This window comes from Cervus elaphus, chromosome 20, assembly GCF_910594005.1.
Source record: "Cervus elaphus chromosome 20, mCerEla1.1, whole genome shotgun sequence".
Taxonomy (NCBI): Eukaryota; Metazoa; Chordata; class Mammalia; order Artiodactyla; family Cervidae; genus Cervus; species Cervus elaphus.
The window spans coordinates 109,939,023-109,956,533 of record NC_057834.1 but is presented as its reverse complement, the minus strand read 5'-3'; the positions used below and the strand labels follow the sequence as shown (position 1 = coordinate 109,956,533).

The window sequence follows — 17,511 nt, the reverse complement described above, 5'->3', positions numbered from 1 at the left end:
TGATTTCTGGGTCAGACTGTCACTTAGCTCGGGGATACTATCTTGAGAAACAGGTAGAATAACTGCAAGGCAGAATGATGGGAATGTAGCACTTAATGGAATATTAACTGAGATTTTTCTTTGGATTATTGACAAGAGAACATAATAAGGTTTTAATAACAAATGATGCTGGCAAACGAAAAATCATCATCGACAACTGCTTAACTTCAAGAGAAGAAATATGATAACTAGAAGAGAAGCGGTCTAGCTGATTTTTAAGGTGTAACACCGTGGATCTTTATGAAGAATGTATGAGCTTTTGACTTGTTGAAGTCAAACTGAATAGAAAAATAATATCTGAATCAGCCCAGGATTGAATATGTCACTCTGTGATTTTTGAGAACTCCCTCAGTTTCTCAGAGTTTCAATTTGTTCATCTACAGAATGGGACCCTTGATTTTGAAAGTTTGTTGTAAGGGTTAGAAATCCCGAGTCTAACATTTGATGCTGATCACACAGCAAGCAGTTAATAAATTTATATTGACTAAAGGGATATGCATACATGAACTTTGTTAATCATAATCTTATTCAACCATATAGAAACTGTTTCTCACAGTACTTCTCATGGCTTGAGGAAGTTAGATAAAACACTTGTTGACCTATTAAAGACATAAAATAGCATCCTTTTTGGGTGATACTTAAAATATAAATAATTGTATTTATCCTATCTACCCTGTGAAGTTCTTATAAATATCATATAAGATGAATTATAAGGACACTTTGAATAAAGTAAAAAATAAATGGAATGCAACACAGATTTAAGACATTAAATATATATAAATGTCATAGATCTGACACAAAAGGATTTTCCAGATAGAAAGAGCAGTCAACCCTTGGAATGGGCTTACCAAAGAGAAGAAGCAATTAGCATGGATTCGTGTTCAATACAGCACCTGCCACATGGTGGATACTCAAAACTAGATACTAAATTAATGAACAGATGAATAAACCTCTAGGTGGGGGGGATGGGGTAAAAAGAGGGGAATGGCTTAAAGCAGGACACATTATAATGATTCTCTGAAGCTCTATCTGAAACCTTGAAACAAGCAGTTCTCTAGCCACATACCCACTGGATAATAAGCAACTTGAGGAAGGGGAGAAGGACTTAGTTAGTTCAGTATCTGCCCTATTCTTCCTGCTGCCCGCCCACCCCCCACCCTCCCCTTCACCCAGTATTTATCCAGTGCTGTGTGCAGGATGCAGTCTTCAACAGAGGCACACAGGTCCCCACGTTTTCCTTTGCCTCATGTCTCTTTGTTCCCAAATATGCCATTTTTCTGCCTCAGTTCTTTCATATATGCTATTCCCCATGCCTGGAATAGGGCTTCCCAGTGTCAAGAATCCACCTGCCAATGCAGGAGATGTGGGTTCAATTAATTGGTCGGAAGATCCCCTGGAGTAGGAAATGGCAACCCACTCCAGTGCTCTTGCCTGGAAAATTCTATGGCTAGAGGAGCCTGGTGGCCTATAGTCCATGGGGTTGCGCAGTCAGACATGACTGAGCACGCACACACGCCTGGAATGCCTTTCCCTCTCCCATATCCCACTGCCCGCTGAACGCTTTTCATCTTTTAAAACCAAAATCAGAAGTTACCTCCCTTGGGAGAGGCTTTTCTGCCTCATCCAAGTCGAGTTAAAAGATCCTCTCTCTTTTCCCTTAGTTATTTGAACATAATGTCATTGTTCATATTATAACTGTCACACTGTATTAAAAACATGCTATTTTTATAGATCTTCTCTACTAAACTCTGAGCAATTTGCAGAAGGTCTAAATTGTGTTTGAGTTTTTGGTCCCTCGGGCTCCCCTCATAGCTCAGTTGGTAAAGAATCCGCCTGCAGAGCAGCAGACCCCGGTTCGATTCCTGGGTTGGGAAGATCCACTGGAGAAGGGATAGGCTACCCACTACAGTATTTCTGGGCTTCCCTGGTGGCTCAGCTGGTAAAGAATCTGCCTGCAATGTGGGAGACCTAGGTTCGATCCCTGGGTTGGGAAGACCCCCTGGAGAAGGGAAAGGTTACCCACTCCAGTATTCTAACCTGAAAAACCCCACAGACAGAGGAGCCTGGCAGGCTCAGTCCATAGCGCTGCAAAGAGTTGGACATGACTAAAGCGACTTAGCGCAGCACGTTCAAAGGAAGAGCTAGACCCAGCGTGGCTATTAGTCGTGTTCACGCTTATCTCCCACGATCTTATCAACTGGAAACCCACACACATGCTCTGAAATAAGGCTTTGGGGGTGTACAGCACTTAGCATAGACTAGGTTTTATTGTAACCAAGCAACTCCTCAATCTCAGTGGCTTAACATAAAGGTCAGGGTGGGTCTCTCCCTCATACATACACGTATACACACACACTACATGTTCGACAAGAGCTGCTAACGACTCTGCTCCTCATACTCACTGAGGGACCCACCACTCATGTCACCCTCTCAACACATGACTTGAAAGTCAGAGAGCCAGAATTTGAACCGAATGTTTCACCTGAAGCTATTAGATGCTCAGTATTGACTACAACCCTATATTTGGAGTTCATTAGCCAGAGAAGCATAAAGAAATGCATAAAGCATATGCAAAAGCATAAAGAAGCATAAACAACATTAAGTTGCTTCAGATTCTACTTGGGGTAAAACAGTGGGTTTACCAATAATGAAGAAGAAAAACATCACTAATCCTCTTAACCTCCCCCATGAACAAGAAATTCTTCACATGTCTCAAAGTGGTAACTGAAGACTCTGATTCCACCCATCGTTTTACAGATGAAGATACTGAAGACTTGTCCACAGTTACATAGATTTCCTCCCAAGGCCAAGCTGTTTCTCAAAACAACATGTTTCCTAACATTTTGAGTGGGAGAACTGAAGCAGAGAAAGACATTTCATGTACATCTGTGAATCATTTCCATAAGATATAGAAAGAAAAAGAAAGTGACGTCGCTCAGTCATGTCCGACTCTTTGCAGCCCCATGGACTGTAGCCTACCAGGCTCCTCCATCCATGGGATTTTCTAGGCAAGAGTACTGGAGTGGGTAGCCATTTCCTTCTCCAGGGGATCTTCCCAACCCAGGGATCAAACCCAAATCTCCCAAATTGCAGGCAGATGCTTTACCATTTGAGCCACCAGGGAAGCCCAAACTGAGTGGAGGATGCGATATATCCAGATATTATTCCAACTTTTCAGATTGAAGAAAAACGGGTCCATCAAGTTACTGTCCCAAGGAGCAGAGCTTAGCCTTGAGCCTCTGGAACCCTGCCCAGGTTCTTAACCTATACTACGCCACCTCCACTGGGAGGATGCAGCCCTCTCTTCATCAGTGCTGGTGGCATGGAAAGGCAATAATGGAATTCCTTATCCTATACAGTCCCCAGTTTCACGCTGCATTCCTGGATTGGAGGAAAACACAGGAAATGTTCCCAACAGTCGAAAAGTTGGATATTCTCTCCTAAATCAGACTTGTGAAGCCAAAAGTCGATATAAATTTGTCTTTGGCAGTAGTAAAGATATGGGAGATTTATACCTCATGAAGCAAAGATGAACGCCCTCACCAGTTGATATTTTAAGGAGTTAACTGGAAAGCACTCAAAACAACATATTCAGAAACAACTTTTCAGATGAAGTGTGTAGCCAGGTTCTATTTTTCTGCTAGGAGATTTCTTACTGGTTTTCATTGTGAATGCATGCTATGAAGAGATGTCTTGCCTGAAAGAGAGGCGCGAGGAACGGTAAGAATGTTTCGACTATGCCATTCCCCCTAGGGGTGGTATAGTGCCAAACATGCTTTTGTTTTTATAAGCAGAGAATGTGGCTACTTGTGTCCTTGGGTTTCCCGGCATTGGCATTGGGGGGCCTTCCCGTTTTCAGCTAGCTCTGTCCTTTTCACACCCTGACACCACTATTCTAGAGAGTTTCTGGGAGAGACAAACTCTTATGGAATGTGTTCTTCAAAGCTTCAGCTTCTGGGTTTGAATCCCAGTGCCACCATAACTGGCTGTGTGACTTTCAGCAAGTTGCCCACCCTCTCTGGGTCTCTCGTAATACTGGAGACCTCCAGGGAGTGCCTTCCTGCCTAATGACAGTGCCCACCCTAGAGTGGCCGAGAGGAAGCACATGAGCAGCACTAAGTGTCAGTGTCAGCCGCTACTGTTGATCACGACAAGAGTGAAACCACGTGACCCCAGAGAACTTCTGTTTTCTCATCTGTGAAATGGGGATGATATTTCTCACAGATTATTTGTGAGGTTTGAACAAAACAATGCACCTAGATGCAAGGAGTGGCACAGAGTGAGTGCTCCCCCACTATTATCTTTCTTCCTTCCTGGACTATACGTCAACAAAACAGTCACTAAGCAGGGATGGGGGTCGGCACTAAAAGGGAATTAAGAGCACAGAGCTGGTTAGCACAGAACTGGTAATTCCTTTGTTTCTGAGAACTATAGATCCAGGCATTGGGGTCCTTGTCCGTGACATGTACACCAGAATGAAGCAGAAATATCTTAAGTTCTTCCTAAGGTCTCCACCACCCAGCTTAAAAGTGAATAGCAGATTAGACTAAGAGTACATGGATATTGGGCTTCCCTGGTGACTTAGATAGTAAAGAATCTGCCTGCAATGTGGGAGACCCAGGTTTGTCCCCTGGGATGGGAAGATCCCGTGGAGTAGGAAATGGCAACCCACTCCAGTATTTTTGCCTGGAGAATTCCGTGGACAGAGAAACCTGGTGGGCTACAGGCCATGGGGTCACAAAGAGTCAGACATGACAGAGCAGCTAACACTTTCACTTTTCACATGGATATATTTGATTCTAGTTTTTTTTTTTTCCAATATGTCATCTCATTCATTTAATCCTGGTTAGTAAGTGAGGATGGTGACTGCAGCCATGAAATTAAAAGACGCTTGCTCCTTGGAAGAAAAGTTATGACCAACCTAGACAGCATATTAAAAAGCAGAGACATTACTTTGACAACAAAGGTCCGTCTAGTCAAAGTTATAGTTTTTCCAGTGGTCATGTATGGATGTGAGAGTTGGACTATAAAAAAAGCTGAGTGCCGAAGAATTGATGCTTTTGAACTGTGGTGTTGGAGGAGATTCTTGAGAGTCCTTTGGACTGCAAGGAAATCCAATCAGTCCATCCTAAAGGAAATCAGTCCTGAATATTCATTGGAAGGACTGATGTTGAAGCTGAAACTCCAATACTTTGGCCATCTGATGGGAAGAACTGACTCATCTGAAAAGACCCTGATTCTGGGAAAGATTGAAGGCAGGAGGAGGAGGGGACGACAGAGGATGAGATGGTAGGATGGCATCACCGACTCAATGGACATGAGTTTGAGTAGACTCCAAGAGTTGATGGACAGGGAGGCCTGGTGTGCTGCAGTCTGTGGGGTCACAAAGAGTCTGACACGACTAAGTAACTGAGCTGAATAAGTGAGGAAACTGAGGACCCCCCACCCCCCTGGCAGACCACACAGCCTCAGTGCACACAGGCATGAGTGACAGAAACTAAATTCAGATCATGATCTTCAGACTCCCAATTCAGTGCCCTTTCCTGGATACCACAGCTTGGGGGAACATCCCTAGGCATGTACTCAGAAACAGCATTGGGTAAAAAATAAAACACAGGAGACTTTGAGGTGATATTTTTAAGGATGTGGAAGATGGCACCTCTGTCCGATCCTTTAAGTGCTTAAGGGAAAATGCTGGTTTGTTCTTGTATATCAACTTCGAATTGTTGAACATTGTTCCCAAGTATGATTTCCTTATTCCTACCGAAGATCACACACTGATCTTTAAGGTGAGTTCTTGACCGGCTCTCACAAAGTAGAGAGTGCTTTGAATTCTATTGTTTCCTCTGCTCAAACTTTGGAATGGGGAATTGTGATAATATCAACAATTCTGAATATTTTTATGGCATTCTATTATTTACAATAGTACTTTACATAATCTTATGTAATGGACAAAAGATGGACAAAATATCAAATCGGTATTAGGCACAGAGATAAGAACACTGGGTCTCAGAGAAGTAGAGTGATTGGGATGATAGACCTAGACTCGAATTCAGGTTTCCTTTTTTTTTTTATTGCTTTACAGAATTTTGTTGGTTTCTGCTAAACATCAACATGAATTGGTCAAGGGTTCTGTTTTAAGAATTTCTAAATATCTCTGTCTAAAAAACCATTCAGTATGATCATACTTGAGCCAAACCAAGGGTCAAGATGGGGACTCTGAGTCAAATCTTAAGTTTGAATCTTAAGTCTGCCTTATCTGTAAAATGGAGAAGATGAAAACAGTAAGAGTGAACAGTAAGAAATAAAAACTAACTTTTTCCAGTATTATAATCCAAAACTGCTTATTCTGGACTTCCTTGGTGGTGCAATGGATAACAATCTGCCTGCCAATGCAAGGGACATGGGTTCAATTCCTGGTCTGAGAAGATTCCACATGCCTCAGAGAAACTAAGGCCATATACCACAATTACTGAGCCCCTGAGCCACAAATTACTGAAGTCTGGGTACTCTAGAGCCATGCCCCACAGCAAGAGAAGCTACCACAAGGAGAAGCCTATTTACCACCACAAACAGTAGCCCCTGCTCACTGCAACTAGAGAAAGCTTGGGCACAGTAGTGAAGATCTAGCAATTAAAAAAAAAATTAAAAACAAACAAAAACTGCTTATTCTTTCTGAAGCACATCATTTGTAACTTGCCTGTATTTAGTATGTCCTAACAAAACATGAGTATTCATTCTGAAAAATCACCCCAAGACTTGGGTATTTTAGAGTTTTACAGATGAGAAAAGCCAAACCCAGGGCTCAGTGATCAGAAAGGAATACTGACCACGATCCTGAGATCATTTCACTCCATTTCCCAAGCCAGGTGCTAATAAATACTTCTCAGATTTCTTCTTTGAAGAGCTAAGCACAGCTGTCTTTTTTGATCATCAGAACACAACATGGCACAAAATCCTTCCCAGTTTGACGGCAGAAGGGCACTGCACTGAGTATTCAAGTGAGTTCTCTTCATTTCCCAGTCAGGTCCATGTAAGAGCTTGCTAGGCCTGCTCTGAAAAGGTACCCCGGACTGTGTGACTCAAACAACAGAAATGTGTTGCCCCACAGTTCTGCAGGCTGGAAGTCAAAGATCAAGGGTCATCAGTTTGGTGCCTTCTGAGGGATACGAGGGAAGGGTCTGTTCCCTCCTCCTTGGCCTGTGGATGGCCATCTTCATGTTCACAAGATGTTCTCATTTTATCTTCACACTGTCCTCCCTTTGTGTGTATCTCCATGTCCATCCCTCCTTTTTATAAGGACGTCAGTCATACTGGATTAGACCTGCCCTAATGACCTCACTTTATCTTGGTGACTTCTGTAAAGACTGTATCTCCAAATAAGGTCAACTTCCGAGGCAGTGGGGGTTAAGACTTCAACGTATGGGACTGGGGGAGGGGACAGAGTTCAATTCATAATGGTCCATGTATTATTACTGTGAAGTGAAGTGAAGTGAAAGTCACTAAGTCATGTCCAACTCTTCGCGACCCCATGGACTACACAGTTCATGGAATTCTCCAGGCCAGAAAACTGGAGTGGGTAGCCTTTCCCTTCTCCAGGGGATTTTTCCAACCCAGGGATCGAACCCAGGTCTCCTGCATTGCAGGTGGATTCTTTTACTGTACCATATCACTATTTTAGCTTGTAGAATTACCTGCCCTGTGACCTCACTGAGCTGACCTAAGTAAGCTCTTTATATAAAACTCAGCTGAGTGCCGAGAAGTAGATGCTATTCTCACCTTTACAGATGGGGTAACTGGGCATAGAGAGATAGATAACTTGCTCAAAGACAAACAGCTAGTAAATGGTGGAGCCAGAAACTTAAACCAGTTGGGCTGCCCCAGAGCCCATGCCTTTAAGCCTCAGGCTGTGCTACCGTTGGGATCTCACAGTCCAGACCTGGGGCTAGTCAAAGGGCTGGGAACTTGCAAGCTGGAGAAAAACCAATCATGACCACCCAGGAGTAAGGGAAGGCTTCTCAGGAAGGTGATAGCTGAGCTGACTATTAATGAAGTGACAAGTAAGATTCTAGCAAGAGGAATGAGCATGGTGCAGAACAGGCTGGGGCATAAGGGATGCAGGACCAGGAGGCTGAGTGGGAGCATCTTGACCTTGTCAGCCAGGTGAAGCCCCTGGGCTCTACTGCACAGGCAATGGGGGACAATTTGAGGGCATCTGGCAGGGGTGTGACATGATCAAATTTGCCTGTTAGAACCATGTCTCCAGTGAAGAGATGTGGGTGCCTAGTTTTGTAAGGAGAAAGCTTGATTCAGTGTCAAGATAACAGTGGGTAACTCCAGGGTACAAGCTGCTGGTTAAGACTGAACATCAGCCCTGCAGCGGGGCAGGTCACTTCATGTCTCATGGTCAAGGACTAAGCAACACTGTTCAAGAGGCCTCTGCAGCACAGCTTCTCTGCAAAGATAGAAGGGAGGTGACCAGTCTTGGAGCCACCTCTTGGAACTCCCAAGAAGCTTCACCCAACCATCTGATCTGAATCCCTGTGCACTCCACTTGTCCAAGGACAAGCTCATTAACAACAGACCATCTTCATGGCAATATGTTTCTCAGTGGGCCCATCCCTTTCCAGACGGTACCCTGCCTCATGACCTATTTATTAAGAATCAGAATACTCAGGAAAAACCCCTGAAATCATTCTTGAGGGCTTGCTAAGTGGTCTCACTTAGCATTCAGAACCTGGGTTCTAGACAGAACTGTCAAAAATAAGTCACCTATGACCTTAGGACAATCCTATGACGTCAGAGCATGACAAGACTACAGGGCTGGGTTTAGTCCCATCTGGGAGGTGCTGGCCCTCAGTGGCTCCCTTGGTCTCCAGCATGAAGTACATCTGTGTTTGAGGGCTTCAGTTGTTGTTCAGTCACTAAGTCATGTCCGACTCCCTGCAACCCCATGGACCGCAGCACGCCAAGCTTCCTTGTTCTTCACTATCTCCCAGCGTTTGCTCAAACTCATGTCCACTGAGTTGGTGATGTTACCCAGATATTGATGCTTTCAATATCTGGCTCCGATTTACTTCTTGGGATTTTGGCTCTTCCCTTGTCCCTCATCCCTCCCTTCCTCCTCCCTCCTTCCCTTTCCATCCTTCCTCTGACATGCATCTCAGATACCAGCTCCTCCAACGGACCCTGGATTGTCCCACTTAGAGTTAGGTCCCCATTCTTGGTACTTATGATAAAACCTGAGCCTTTCTTCATTATCCTACTTTTCATTAATACTGCAATTGTCTGTTTTCTTGACACTCTCCCCTGCCAAACTGAGCAACTAGAGGACATGTATGATAGAACCCCCCTCAGAAATTCTAAGCTAGGTCCTGGCTCAGAGAAGATGTTTGGTGATTTTCTGCTGAACAATGCAAGTTCAGTTCAGTTCAGTCACTCAGTCATGTCCAACTCTGTGACCCCATGAATCGCAGCGTACCAGGCCTCCCTGTCCATCACCAACTCCTAGAGTTTACTCAAACTCATGTCCATCGAGTCAGTGATGCCATCCAGCCATCTCATCTTCTGTCATCCCCTTCTCCTCCTGCCCCCAATCCCTCTCAGCAACAGGGTCTTTTCCAATGAGTCAACTCTTTCCATGAGGTGGCCAAAGTACTAGAGTTTCAGCTTCAGCGTCAGTCCTTCCAATGAACACCCAGGACTGGTCTCCTTTAGGATGAGTGGTTGGATCTCCTTGCAGTCCAAGGGACTCTCAAGAGTCTTCTCCAATACCACAGTTCAAAAGCATCAATTTTTTGGCGCTCAGCTTTCTTCAGTGCAAGAGGAGAGCCTAATGATCTGATGCTAGAGTTTACTCTCAGGAAATAACAAGATCATTTAAGAGCATCCACTGTATGAGGCACAGCAGAGAAGTAGTTACAAAGTGTGTGACCTTTCCCTCCTGGGCTCTGAGTTCCCCATCTCTAAAATGGGAGTCATTAGACTGGCTGGTTTTTGAGAAATCTCCCAACTCCTACATTTTATTATTCAACGGTTGGCTCAAATCACTTGGCTAGTAAGAGGCAGAAGCAAACATAAATACAGGTATTTGGACTCCAAATGCCAATGCTCATTCATCAAGAATTCAAGTACCACTTTCTAAGCTCCCCCACTGACAAGCAATCTCAGCTTAAAAATGCTAGGATTCTCTCTTGCCAAGACTGGGGAACTACTCAACTGAGGGAAGGCACCAAGGTAGAACTTCATCAACCTCTGAACTATGTAACAAAGTATATTTTTACAGAACTCCCTAGAGCCTTATATCCATGGGGGAGAATAATACTTTTATAACTAAAAGAATGAAAAAATTACTAGTTCCGGTATCTACTGTTGCAAAACAGACCACCTCACAACTGAGTGGCCTAAAACAATAACCATTTTTCCTTATCTCACAATTTAGCTGGGATAGGAATTTGGGCTAGGTTCAGCAGGGTGACCCTTTTGTTCCACAGGGTGGTGATGAAATTGCCCCAGTGGTATCTCACCAGTAAATGGGCTGGTCTGCGGAGCCCTGGTTCTTTGTCATGCAGGAATGCTAGAAGGCTAGGTTTAGCGGGAACTGTCAACCAGAGCAGCTGGTTGACAGATGTCCCCATAGACCTCTTACATGGGGGTAAACGACTGCAAGACTAAGGGTTCTCACAAACCAGGTAGAAGCTGCATAGTCCTTTATGACACAGCCTCTAAAGTCACATAATGTCGCTTGTGTCACAGTCTATTGGCCAAACCAGTCATGATTCTGCCCAGATTCAAGGCAAGGGAACACAGACTCCACGTCTTCACAGGAGGAATGTCAGAGAATGTGTAGCCAAGTTTGAAAACCACCATAGTAACATATACTAAATGCTGCTATGCACCCAGCATTATGCCAAGCAATGAAAATTTTTTATGTTAATCATATTCCTGCCTGGGCCTCCCCCTCAAACTCTAAACTCAATATCTGTCTACTCAGCCCCTTAACCTACAATTTACTATGTCTAAAAGTGATCCCCTGGTCTCCTTGCAAACCTGTTCCACTTTAAATCATCTCATTCAATGTCAACCACATTCTTCAAGGTGCTTAGGCTTCACACCCTGGAGTCACTTTCTTTCACATTTTTTGTTTCATCCATCAGTTAATCTTGTTAAATCCACCTTTAATACATATCCAGAACCTAACCATTTCTAGCCACCTTTATTGCTAAGACTCTGGCCCGAGCTTCCATAGTCTCTTGCTTGAATTTAGGCAAGAGCCTGCTAACTGGTCAGCCAGCTTCTAATCCTGCTTCTTCTACCATCTGGTTTCTAAACAGCTAGGTGATCCTTTTAAAAAGCAAGTTGGATCATTCTCTTCTGCCATTCATTACACTCAGGAGCTCTCCATCTCACTCGGAGGAGCACCTGGAATTCCTACAATGGCCTCCAGCATCCTAAGTGACCTGACCTCTGCTTCTTACCACGCTCTCCTTTCATCTCTCCATGCTGGGCATCTTACTGACCCTTTGAACACATCAGACAAGCTTCTGCCCCAGGGCCTTTTTGCACTTGTTTTCTTATTCCTCTGCAGAGTGCTTTTCCCTAAAAGATCCACAGCACCAATGTCTTTACCTGCTTCAAGCTTCTGCTCAAATGGCACCTTGTATTGATGCCTTTCTTGAAACTATCCCATTTAAAATATCAGCCTCTCCTGCTCGCTGCCTCAAAGTCCTTAAACTCTGCCTTACTCTGTGGTTCTACATTGAATTCACTGCCATTTGACCTAATGTGTGTGTGTCTTCACCAGTAGAAGTTGTATGAAGGCAGGCATTTCTGGCTGGGTCACTGCTGCATCTGCAGCCCCTGAAACAGGCCTAACAACACAATGCAGGTGCTTAGTTATGCATATGGAGTGGGTATTTTGTTAGCTTTACAAAAAACAAATCCTCCTTTTAAAATAAGAAATAACCCATATTTCTCTTTTGATCTTTTTTCCCCCCTCTTTCTCTGAGCAGAAAACGTTGCATAACCACATCAGCTTATCCCATAATTGTATTATCTTATCCCATAAAAATGCCATGAGCTAACATGCCCTTTGGTACATTTTTCTCTCCAATTTCCTAACATTCCACCCATTTTCCAGTTGTCATCCTTGCCGGCACTGCCTGGTTTATAGTTGGCACTCAATATTTGTTATTGACAAATTGTAGCCCGTGCTTTGGCTCTGCTGCTTACCAGTTGTGTGATATTGAGTAACGAACAACATTCTGTTTCCTCCCTGTAACAACTGGGGCAGAAAGCACTGACCTCGACCTCAGACCTCACTGTGTTGTTACAGAGATAAACTGAAACAATGGAAGCTAGTGGCATATCAGAGAAGGCAAAATAGAAGTTTCTTTCTTTTTTTCACAGCCACACTGGATCTATTCAGCCTGACATTTTCCCATCAATTAGGAGTTTCTCAGAAATTGCTAAACTGTAGGATAGGGAGAGAATTCAGAGGAGGGGAGACAGAAACCATACCAGGGTGCCTTTGCTCCCTCTTCCAAAACAAAGCTAGCTGGAATGGAGGGTCAACCACAGAGAGACATGTGTCCACTGTCCTGGGACCAAGGGGAGCTTCTTCTGATCGGTGACCTCTAAAATGGGTCCTCTGTCCCCACATAGAACCAATCTCTGGGAAGGAAGCGCCTGACTCACAGAAGAAAATGACTTGACTCCAGATGTATAATAAAGAAGACAATGAAGGTGAAACCATCATTGCTCTGCTCCCTTGTAGAGAAACTGACTTATTTTAGAGGCAGGGAGGCGGTGGAGAATTAGAAAAGAGGAAAATATGGTCAGTCAAGTGAAAAAACTCTCCAACTATGTAAACAGGACATGGCCATCCATCCAAGCAGAAGAGATGTTCACCTGCTCGGTGCAGGGCAAGTCCCCACTTCTTTTTTTTTTCACAAACACCTCCAATCATCTCACTAGTTATTCTAGTAGTAATCCTATTTTACCAGTGAACAACCAGGAGCTAAGGAAAATGAACTTACTGGCCCCAGGCCACACAGCTTATAAGAAGCAGAGCCCGCAGGAAAACCACAAGCCACAGAAGAGCCCCTGCAGCCTCTGACCAGGAAGCTCTCGAATGTCGAGAGGACGGGCAAAAGGACAAGCAAACAGAGACCGACCGCACTGTCACCCAGGCTGGGGGGCTGGGGGAGCGGAGGTTAGAAGCCTAGCTCACAGCGCTGGAGGTAGAGACCCTCACACCACCCCTCCTGAGACCCCTGCCCTTCAGCCTCCAAGGTGGCACAGGACAGGTAGACAGACCCCTCTTCCGTCCGCCCACCCCACCCGCGCCAGGCCAGGCCAGTGTGAGCTGGACGGCATCAAAGTGTATTCCTCTCCAGGAGGCGGGGTGCGCAGGCAGCCTCTCCCCACGCTTTCTCCCGGGAGGACCTGGACGCCCAGAAAGCCCGCGGCCAAACCCAGCACGACTTACCGCTTCCATGACTTTCTTCCGAGGTGGAGTCTGGCAGACAAAACCGGCTTCCCAGAGCTGGATCCTGAGGCCCAGGGTCCGTTTGGCTCTGCCTGCGCGGGCCAGGGAGCAGTCGCCTCCCCTGGCCGCCGCCGCGGAAACGCCTGGGCTCAGGCTGCGCACCTGTCCCACCTGGGCGGCGGCTCCTCCCTCGGCTGGGCTTGGAGCGCTCTCGCCCGCGGCGGGGCGCGCGCCGGCCTCCATCCGCCCAGTTCGCAGGCCCGGCAGCTGCAGGGGGCGAGGGATCTTTCCGTCCAAAGGTCCGCAGACTCTGGCGCTTCTCAGCCAGCCTCTCTGCCCTCTGTTCTCTCCCAGGCTGGTCCGCCCGTCGCCCTGCAGGGAGTTCACGTTGTGCCCTCGTGGGAGTAGTTGGTGAACAAGGGGGCTGGCGGGGCTCGGGTTAGGGCAGAAGGCTCAGGCCATACAATGTAATTTTTCTCGGTCACAGTTTCGGCCCCACTCCGGCCCTGCGGATGGCTGCTTTCCCTCAGGTTAACAACGGGGAAACCAAAGCCCAAAGGCGACAGAGTCCGCCCAAGCTCACGGGGGATTTCAGGGAGCCAGAAAGAGAGCTGTTAGGGTGGGGGACCAGTTTTGGTCAGACCCTATCTGAGCGTGTGGATACATTATTCTACCCAAAACTTCCACCCACCCTCGGAAGGCTTGTAATTCCATTTTGGGTCATTTTATTTTTTTTTTTTTTCATTTATTTTTATTAGTTGGAGGCTAATTACTTCACATTTCAGTGGGTTTTGTCATACATTGACATGCATCAGACATAATTCCATTTAAAACGAGGGAAGGAAACAGGATCCAATAACCTGCTCCATGGTCACATAGGTGGTAAGGAGAAGGCTCAGGGTTTCAACACAGGTCTGGCTAATTCTACAAGGATTTTGTTTTTCTGGCTTCTTGTGTGTGTGTGATCCTGCTTTTGTTTGTTTTCTGACAGAGCTGGTGCTGGAAACCCAATCTCTAGTTGTTCAGTGCTCACAGCTGTCCTGGAGTTGGGGGGCCAGCCAGCAGCTTGTTCCCTGTTTCAAGTGCAGTCAGTGTGACTCCTCTGGCTTTGTTAGGCCAAGTTCACAAGAAATGAAAAGCCTGTTCTGGCCTGTCCAGGGGAAGAGGGGGGCGGGGAAGCAGGTGAGAAAACTCACTTAAGTGCCCCTTCTTCTAACAGGTGGCTCCCATACCGAGCTGATCATCACAGCTGCCAGGGAATGTGTTAAATCTACAGGCTTCAAGGCCCCAGGGCAGACAGGAAGACAGGAGCACCGTCTTCTGGTCTAGGGTCTGGAAATCTGAATTTTAATCAAATTTTTAGGTTAAGGTGTTTTAATAATAAATGGCTCACAGATCTACCTTTTAGCTCATGAGTCAAAACACAGACACATACACACTACAATTAAAAATTTTCAAAACAATAATTGCTCTTGCTGTGTGTTATCACACTGATATTTCTATTTTCTGGACCTCAATGTGCTATTTAATTAAAAAAAATCAACGGTCAGCTCACCCACTCCATTGATTTCATAACTCACAGTTTGCTCTACCTGTAGTGGTGTGGGCTCTGCCTACCAGCAGATGGGGGTACCACTCCTTCAAGCTAAATGAGGCACAAGCCCAAGGTTCTCTGCCACTGTCCCTCCAAGCCCAGCCTTCACTCAGGTCAAAGGCAAGGCTGTTTCGCACACTTGTTTACACCATATGATGAGAAATCTTGGGCAGAAGCTCTCAGGAAGGGAACCCTCCTCCCAACCCCAGGTGATAAACAGGCTGCCAAATACCTTTTGCTCTTAATGCTAGGGCACCCCCTGGTGGCTTCAGGCCAGCCTACAAAGACAGAGGGATGCAGTAGGTAGGTCAGAAGGGCTTTCATCTCTCTGGACCTGGCAGGACTGACAGCTCTGTACTTCTGGTTTGGTTTAGGACAAGTTACAGTGGTAGGTCAAAGGATGTCGTGGGCACTACTCATTGGTAGCTGTTAGGAGTGTTTTGGAAGTGGGCTTAAGAACTGTCTCTTGGAACTCTGTAGGATCCCCTGTTATTACCTTACGATCCTCTAGGTGCTAAACTCAGTTTCACCACTAGATGTTGGCCTTGGGATTCTCAACAAACCCCTGGGATGTATGTTCCTGGTGTGTACAACTAGATAAGAGGGCTGACAATGTTGGCTTGAGGATTACTGTGCCAGGCAAAAATCTCTACAGTGCTTACTGCTAAATAAGCACCAAAAAGTTCCTCTCTTCCTTGTTTCTTTTCTTCTCAATTCATGGTGGCTATGTCACTGTCAAAATGCACATGCTACATTTGGATGTACTGATGAAGGAACACTTTTATTTCCCTATAACCATCCCAGTTTGCTCGGGAGCCCCCATCCCATGAGTAAGCAGGCCCTTGCATTCAGCTTGGTAGGAGAACTTACACATGCTTACGTGGGAGGGGAGAGGCAGAAAAGAAGGTTCATAGTGGAGACACTGTGGGTAGGGGGATTGGGGATGTGAAGTTTGAGGTTTGATCTAAGTTTAGATCTCATCACTTCATGGCAAATAGATGAGAAAACAATGGAAACCATGACAGACTTTATTTTGGGGGGCTCCAAAATCACTGCAGATGGTGACTGCAGCCATGACATTAAAAGTTGTTTGCTCCTTGGAAGAAAAGCTATGACAAACCTAGACAGCATATTAAAAAGCAGAAACATTATTTTGCCAACAAAGGTCCGTCTAGTCAAGGCTATAGTTTTTCCAGCAGTCATGTATGCATGTGAGAGTTGGACTATAAAGAAAGCTGAGTGCCGAAGAATTGATGCTTTTGAACTATGGTGTTGGAGAAGACTCTTGAGAGTCCCTTGGACTACAAGGAGATCCAACCAGTCCATCCTGAAGGAGATAAGTCCTGGCTGTTCATTGGAAGGACTGATGCTGAAGCTGAAACTCCAATACTTTGTCCACCTGATGAGAAGAACTGACTCATTGGAAAAGACCTTGATGCTGGGAAACATTGAAGGTGTAAGAAGGGGATGACAGAGGATGAAATGGTTGGATGGCATCACCATCTCGATGGACATGAGTTTGAGTAAGCTCCAGAAGTTGGTGATGGACAGGGAAACCTGGCATGCTGCAGTCCGTGGGGTCACAAAAAGTTGGACACGACTGAGCGACTGAACTGAACACTTCAGGAAAAATAATTCAACTGAAGAAAGAACTGTGGGGTCCCCCTATACCGACAAGGTGGTGGGTGGCCCACTGTGATCTGCACTTAATCATGGAGCAGGAAATGACTGACCGAGTTCAGACTCTCCTGAAGAACAGTGCCCCAGACTTTACAAGTGTCACCTTATTTAGTTTTTATTGTGATTCTCATCTTCCAGTGGAGGAAAATGAGCCACAGATCGATGGAAGTCACTGATCCAGGCTAAGGCAATTAACAAATGGGAAAGCAGACACTGCAATCCAGGCAGTCTGGCTCCAGAGCCCACACTCACCACCCTCACTCACCCACCTCTCTGGATGTTTCCACTTGCATCCTTGAGAAATAGAGACTCATAAACACAGAATCTGAGAGATTGGAGGGTTATTTGAACCCTCTTATCATTCACTGAGAAAGCTTAGCAGATCCTTGGGCTAAAGTTAGGCTCCATATCTTATAAGTATTGCTGTCTTTCAAGCCCCTATCTTCAGTTCGCTCCTCCCTGTAGTGGGGATAATGGACCATACTCACCAACGAGGTCTTGTCCATTCTTGGGCATACTGAGCAGTAGAAATCAGTATTTCTAGCACGTTCTTCATGATTCCAAACCTTACTTTCAGTCCTGGACACTGCTTGTAGCTTTTTAGTGTTTCCATTCATGTCTTAGTTTTTCATTTCTTGGCAAACATGTTGCTTACACTTTGCACTGTAAGTAATGGTTTGTAGCAGAATACTGTGATATTTAAAAAAAA

At 45.4% G+C, this 17,511-nt stretch overlaps 1 protein-coding gene across 1 annotated transcript in view; it reads right to left on the bottom strand.

Moving 5' to 3' along the window:
• The window catches only part of FYB2 (FYN binding protein 2), a 127,928-nt gene extending 110,620 nt beyond the window's left edge, over positions 1-17,308 (bottom strand). The window contains exons 1-2 of the mRNA XM_043876370.1: positions 17,291-17,308; positions 13,529-13,900 (exon numbers count right to left, since the gene is read on the bottom strand). Coding sequence (XP_043732305.1) covers positions 13,529-13,900; positions 17,291-17,308 — 390 coding nt within the window. The remainder of the gene's footprint in view (positions 1-13,528; positions 13,901-17,290) is intronic.
• Between the last annotated feature and the right edge of the window lie 203 nt (positions 17,309-17,511).